General features: G+C 38.9%; 1 protein-coding gene across 1 annotated transcript; it reads right to left on the reverse strand.

Moving 5' to 3' along the window:
* Window positions 1–1,066: 1,066 nt before the first annotated feature.
* LOC311266258 (protein disulfide-isomerase) lies at window positions 1,067–6,713 on the reverse strand. The gene is made up of 11 exons (XM_084368543.1): window positions 6,456–6,713; window positions 6,142–6,342; window positions 5,505–5,629; window positions 5,275–5,412; window positions 4,933–5,040; window positions 3,416–3,541; window positions 3,114–3,311; window positions 2,892–3,012; window positions 1,638–1,819; window positions 1,435–1,524; window positions 1,067–1,288 (listed from the first exon to the last, which is right to left on the reverse strand). The coding sequence occupies exons 1-11, from the start codon at window positions 6,634–6,636 to the stop codon at window positions 1,205–1,207; spliced, it is 1,554 nt and encodes a 517-aa protein (XP_084224669.1). The 5' UTR covers window positions 6,637–6,713; the 3' UTR covers window positions 1,067–1,204.
* Window positions 6,714–7,132: the final 419 nt, after the last annotated feature.

Consider the following 7,132-nt stretch of genomic DNA (forward strand, 5'->3'; position numbering starts at 1 on the left):
TTTTTTATTTTATTTTTTATTTTTATTTTTATTTTTATTTTTATTTTTATTTTTATTTTATTTTATTTTATTTTTTATTTTATTTTATTTTTATTTTACTTTATTTTGTTATTTTATTTTATTTTTTATTTTATTTTTTATTTTATTATTATTTTATAATTTTATTTAATTTAACTTTATTTATTTAACTTTATTTATATTATTTTTTTATTTTTTTCTATTTTATTATTTTATTTTACTTTATTGATTTTATTTAATTCTATTTTATTTTACTTTATTTATTTTTATTTATTTATTTTATTTTTTTATTTTACCTTACTTTATGTAATTTATAATTATTTATTTTATTTCATTCTATTTTATTTTATTTTATCATTTTATTTATTTGTTTATTTTTATTTTATTTAGTTTTACATTATATATTTTATTTTTTCTATTTTTTAAATTTTATTTATTTGTTTAATTCTATTTTATTTTACTTTATTTTATTTTATTCATTTTTTTCCCTTAGTATACCATTTATAATTATTTTTAAAACATTTTTCTTGAAGGAATTTTTTTTAAGAAAAATAAGATTTACCAAGATTTACCATAGTTATAATATGCTATAATTCAGGGCAAATATTTCAGTACTATCATCAGTGGATCCACACACTATTGATACACCAAAATCGTTCAATTCACATTTAAAGGGGCACTATGAAGTTTTGGAGAGGAAATTTAATCTCAGAATTTTAAAATTTACAATATTAATGAGGCAATAATAGAAACTCAGAAAACTCTAGACAGGTGGCAGGGTGTGCCACATACACATCTGTATTAAGAAAACTGGCTGATAATATCAAGCATGCCGATGTATCAGTCGAGCAATATGTTATTTATTACACTGCACAGTTGTATGTCAATGATCCTTTTGGCTTAGTCCAGGTCAACATGAAGCAAGTCTGCTTCTACACTGAGTTCTCATGATCGACATGACAAAGACTAAAGACATTAAATAAATAAAAAGTCTCGTCACCGTCAGAGTTTTTATCTAAAGACTTTATTGGATTTGATTGGACAGACACTTCATGACAGCTGGGTGGAGGAGATAAAACCAGATCCGTGTTTAGAGAGTGTTTTACTGACTGAAAGGTATGAGACACACACACACACACACACACACACACACACACACACACACACACTGTACTCTCTTTTTGGATTAAAGCTCGTCTTTGCTTTCATTGGCTTTTTTTGCCTCTTCAGCTTTCATGGCCTCGATGTACTTCCTCCTGTCTTCATCCTCCTGGAGACACAAAAGAAAGTTTATTTTTATAGCAGAGGGGAAAAAAGCAGCTCTCAGACACACACACACACACACACACACACACAGAAAAACAACATAAAACCACTGCAGTCATGTTGGGCTGAGTAATGGAGGAGATAATTTACCTTAACCCTCTCTTTTTTGGCTTTCTTCATCTCTTTGTCTAAAAACTTAACCAGGTCCTTCACCTTCCTCTTACCAGGGTAAACCACCACCTGACAGGAACACAGATATCACATACTTAATGTTATTAAAATGACACGAAGAAACAGAAAATATTGAAGAAAACACCACAAACAATCCTAGGATAGCTGAAGATGCTCCACACCCTCTCAGCATGTAGAGCAGGGAACAGGCAGAGCGATGGGTAGGCGCCCTGCATTGACAAGTTGATGTCGTTGGCCGAGGCATCGATGCGAGCGACAACCACGTCCTCCCGCTCCTTCAAGGCCTCGGCTAACTCCTCCCACAGCGGAAACAGAGCGCGGGACTCGTGGCTGTAGGGAAGATCTGAAAAACACATTTAAAGTAGATTTTTAAGTTTGTGGACCTTATTTCGGAAAGAATATGTAGGGTAGTGAACGGAGAGAGACAAATAACTTTTTGATCCTGTCTGAATTGTGTCATGAATCACACAGATGATGTTTGTGAATTTAAAAGATCATTTTCCAACGCAAGAAAGTCACAGTTTGTCATAAAACGAGACTGAAAATACGTAATTATAAAGACGTCACAGCCGACAGTCGTGTTAGTGACATCGTCATCAAAACTCGTAACTTAAACCTTGTAGAGCTGGTCTTGTATGTTCGCTTGCAGTTGTCGATATGGACAGATTTATTGTGATTTTCACCTTTTTTTGTACATTTTCCGTGCTGAGACGGCGGCCATATTGGTACAGTACAATGAGCGAAACCATGTAATTCACTGACCGATTTAACAAAAAACTAGATGATATTTTACTTTTTTTACGACAAACTGCTACATTAATGGCTGCGACAGGGATTCATGGCAAAGCTCAAACAGGATCAAACATGTATTTGTATCTCTTCATTGATTGCTGTTCAATTTTTTCCGAAATAATGTCTCATGAGGTCCACTGGAGCTTCAGCTCTCTATAAGGAGGAAGTCGTTGTGGGATGAACTGGTCCCCTACGTCTGCCGCTGGTACGCTACATCGGTCACGTTGTTTTTGGGAACGGTGTTATACTGTATGTCGTTTCAGGACTTACTGGCAATCGACCTATTCAGTCGTGTAGGTGTGAGGAGATGTTTGTTAATGAGAGCAGTGAGAGCAAACAGAAAAAGTAAAGCTGCCAGTTGGAAAATGAAAACAATGAGCTGAAAGACGCTAAAACGCTCTAAAGGGCTGAGGAGAACTCAGGAGTCAGGTAACATTTATCTGTATGTCTTTGTTTGTCACCATGAGCAACACCTAGTCATTTTATCTAGTGTTAGTATTAAATATTGATTACAGCAGCTTTAAACTGCCCAGTATTAATCCATGTGCCTAGACGTCTGCAAGTTTGAGTCCGAGCCTCCTGGGTAATCTTTTTTTTTTTTTAAAAAGAAAGCATTTACATACAGAAAAGGACAAAAACAGTCTTGTTGGGGTTGAAGGCGACTTGCTCCAGAGTCATTCCCACCAGCTCCTTCACCGGCTGCTTGTCCCATCCTTCAGGTATCGGCTCGCTCTGCATCTTAGGCTGTTAACGTTAACATGCACACAAGCACGTTACTTACACCAGGACAAACTGTTTCTCCTCTTTTTGTTATGTATCACACATGAGATGAGAGCGATTGTTACCTTGGCCTTGCCCTCTAAGTAGGACTGGCAGAATGTTTTTATGGTCTGCACATCCAGAGTTTCAGCAGGCAGCTGGTAGGTCACGTGGTCCGTCAGATTGACCAGTCGGATGAGAGGAGCCTCGAAACCCCGAACCCGGAAGTACTCCATTATTCTGCCGTTACGAGGCTCGTCCACGTCCACAAACACAAACAGGATCTGAATGCACACACATGCAGAGGTCAAGTGCTCCGACGTCTTACAAGAAGATGGATTTAACGTGTTACAAAGCCAGTGTGTGTGTGTGTGTGTTTGGTTTCTACCTTCAGTCTGAATGCGGACGCAGCGCTGTTGTAGGCCATGTGGATGTCTTTAAAGTCAGAAGAGCTTTTGTTGACAAAGAGGAGGGCATGGTTCGACACAGGTGCTGTTAGTATCTGAGTGGCAGTCTGCAGGAGAGTCAGAGAATAACATGAGTACATCTCCTTTAACAACAGTAGGTGTTGAAACAGCTACTTGGATTGTTTTACAGTGAAATGAAAGAAGAAAACTACGCAACAAAATATCTACTTTTTATTTACGGATACAAAAGGAGCAGCACCTCCGGCAGTCGTGGGGGGCAGGGCAGCAGTACGACCACAGGACAAGAGGAAGAAGTTTTAAAAATGACGAAGGACAGTGGCGGTTACATAGTTTGAAATGGACGTGTCTATTTCTGTATGTAAAGGGAGCATAAATGAGTCTTTAAAGGTGCATTATGTAGTTTTGGGGAATACATTTTAATCAGAAGAGAAAGATCTTCATTGACAGATTTTTTTTATGCATAAACAAACTAAATAAACAAACACTCTTTGTTTTCATGACTGAATAAACAAACTGACCTTAAAGGACAACACAATTTCATACTGTTTTACTTTGTTTATATGTGGCGGACCCTGCCACCTTTCTAGCTTCAAACAGTGTTCTGGGGACCTTATTTTCCTCTGAGAACAGCTTGTTTATTCAGTTATGGGAAGGATAGACACTACCTCATATTGTAAAGATTCAAATTCTGAGGTTGAATTTCTTCTCCAAAACTACGAAGTGCCCCTTTACGAGGAGATGCTCTGACTTCCAGCTTCATTAAATTAAAGGGGACTATTGGGCCTTGACGGAGGTATGCTCTCTACAGAGCATCCAAGTTCTTCTCTTCATCGAGGTGAAGATTAACTCCATGTGCAAGTTTTCAACATAACTTTAAATCCAAAAAATGTGTGTAGTTTGCTTTATGTATGTAGATTTTAAAGATGCAATATGTAATTTTTAAAAACATTTTTTTCAATATTTTGAAAAAAATATCAAAGATTAAGTTGATGCTATGTCAAAGACGTCCATGTGTTGTGTTGCAGAGATATCTAATGAAGTTAGCATGCTAACCAGCTAGCCCTGGGCCTGAAAACCTGTTTCTCCTGTGTTTCTCAAAAGCTCCTGAGCTAGCGGTGTAAACACAGACACTCCCCTGCTAGTCCGGTTAGCTAAGCGGCTAACTGAGCTAAAAAGCTGATACTAGGTACAGTCATGGATCAGAATACAATTAGCAGCAGTTAGCAGTTACTCTGGTGATATGCTGCCCCTGTTTGTTCGACAACACCTTTAAATATGAGACCAGCATCATGTGGTATGCAAGGCTCTTTTCTTTATATTCACGCAAAGAGGTATTTCATATTCAGATTTTCAAAAAGACAAAGACTATAGAAATGATTTAGTAGTACCCCACCTCACGGAGAGTTTGAATACAAAAGAAATTCATAAAACATTTCAAAATATGGGAGTTCAGCAGTGAGTCAAAATGCATCTCTACCTCTCCAGTGTACTCAGTGACTGGGTCCATCTGGTAGACTGTGATAAAAATTATCAGCTCCTCTTTGGATGTCTGAGGCATCATTTTATAAGCCTGGATGAGCTCCGACTGCAGCAGACACACACGACAGACAGATAAACACACAATCACACACACACACAGCACAGGTAAGAATGCATTGAACCTTTTTGCCTTAGACTGCTGCATATTAATGCGTTCATCCTGCGCGGTGTGATGCCTTAAATCCTGTGTCAATCATATAAATCATTAAGTGCTGAGAAAACACATTCAGCACAGCCACCTGTCAGAGGTGTGTGTTTGTTTCTGGTGTGTTCAAAGTACCTTTTTGAGCATCAGTACAACATCATGTGTGAGACCATGTTTGCTGATAACTTTTTCATCCTGTGTCACAACAAACTTAACATCAGGGAGGTCGACCGCTGCAGCATAAAACACCTGGACGTAGTCGTGATTCAGATCCTATTAAAAAAAGCACACAAATAGTTATTTGGACACTTGATTACAGTCACGTCACCAGTGAAAAGCTGGAAAGTCGAACATTCGGTGCTCACCTTAAAGAATCCAACCACTGTCAGTTCCTCTGAGGCCTCTGATTGGCTGAGATCAGCGATGAGGTCAGTAGCAGATCCCTCCCTCCTCTTCAGCCAAGTCAAGATGGAGGCCGAGCTCTGAGGAACTTAATCAAATCCAGGAAAAAGAGGGAGAGAGTAGACTTCAGAAGGTGTATGGTTGTGTTTTTCCTCTTTAGTAAGGAAAGTACAAGGAAGATAATTTAATTTATTGACACTTTGAGAGTTTATTTTGTTCATTTATAACGTTAAAGCTGGCATATAGCTGAAACTATTGGGCTATAAGACACAAAGTGGTATCACGAGACAGGAGGGGCTGGGGGCTAGCTGGTTAGCAACACAACACGTAGACGTCTTTGACATAATGCCAATATTATTGTTTCCTCACCCTCTGTTGGTAACGTTAGTTCATTTTTCTATCGTTTTAAACTAAAATTCTGGCCATATCTTACAAATTACCTCTTTAATTCATAAAGATATCCATTCCAGTCATTTTAGCTCCATAAAGTTTGAGCCGTCTTGCACCAAGCTACTATTAAAATGATAAATCACACCTCCTATAACTTTTCTCGATATTAATGTACGTATAAAGGATTTTCTATCTGTCATTTTCACTTACTAGGACAGTCTACAGGGTTGTGTTTGTCTCCAGAAAGGTACAGCCTGATTGCGGGGAGGCCTGTCGCACTGAGCTCTTTTGCCAGCTCCTTCTCCTTATTCTGATCAATCACAGCCAGTGTGACCTCTGACCCCTGAAGCTCTGCAGCAGCGCCTTCGAACGCTTGTGAGACTCGATGGCCTTCTCCAGTCAGAGGAGCGACTGCACACACAGAAACAGACATGCACAGTAAGTGAGACTCTTAACGGTGTTATTTTTAATGCTTAGCCTATACATGTAGGTCAAGATCAAGTCTTTGTGTGTGTGTAACTTACAGAAGTGCACCAGCAGCTGCTTATGTTTTCTCAGCGCTCTGTTGAAATTTCCCTTCTTCAGCTGCAACACCCCATCCTTCTCGGGGGAGGATTTATCTGCCTGTCGGTCGGGTTGTTTGTCAGCGGCGACAAACGCGCAGAGACACAAGGCCGTCACCCCCAGCAGCAACAGTCTCCTCATGACGGCTCACCCACACGCTGACAAACAGGACACTGGAACAAGCTTGACGGCGAGGTACGGAGGGAGTGGTGACAGGAAGGGCTGATTTATATATGTGTGTGTGTGTGTGTGCATGTGTGTATCAGTGCTGAGCTGGAAGTTGTGAATGCTTTTGTTATCTGCCGACTAGGCCCACCAGTCTGTAGCTGATTAACTTTCTATTGAGCGGTGCTGGAAATCTGCTATTGGCTGCTGGTCATATCAAGTAAATCTCTAATATCTTAATGCCCTTTGCCTAACACAGTTAGCCTCAGCAAGGTCAAACACACACACACACACACACACACACACACACACTGACCAAACACTCAACATGTGCGTGTTCGTATGCAAATCCCCCCCCTTTGCACAGCATTAAATGAAAAGTACTTCACAGCTTTGGCAAAGACCATTTTTATTTCCCTATCAACATGATAGAATGATAAATAATAACATGACAACATTTTGATTAAAACAA

The sequence above is a fragment of the Pagrus pagrus genome (genome assembly GCF_965226575.1).
Source record: "Pagrus pagrus genome assembly, chromosome: 2".
In the NCBI taxonomy this organism is placed as follows: Eukaryota; Metazoa; Chordata; class Actinopteri; order Spariformes; family Sparidae; genus Pagrus; species Pagrus pagrus.

What these genes read in the sequence shown, in the direction of transcription:
- LOC311266258 (XM_084368543.1), bottom strand. Translation starts at nt 6,636, where the DNA reads ATGAGGAGACTGTTGCTGCTGGGGGTGACGGCCTTGTGTCTCTGCGCG. An exon ending in CAACCCTGTAGACTGTCCTA is followed by an intron (nt 5,630 to 6,141) that starts GTAAGTGAAAAT and finishes GATTTGATTAAG; the next exon opens with TTCCTCAGAGCTCGGCCTCC. An exon ending in CGTCCGCATTCAGACTGAAG is followed by an intron (nt 3,312 to 3,415) that starts GTAGAAACCAAA and finishes GTGTGCATTCAG; the next exon opens with ATCCTGTTTGTGTTTGTGGA.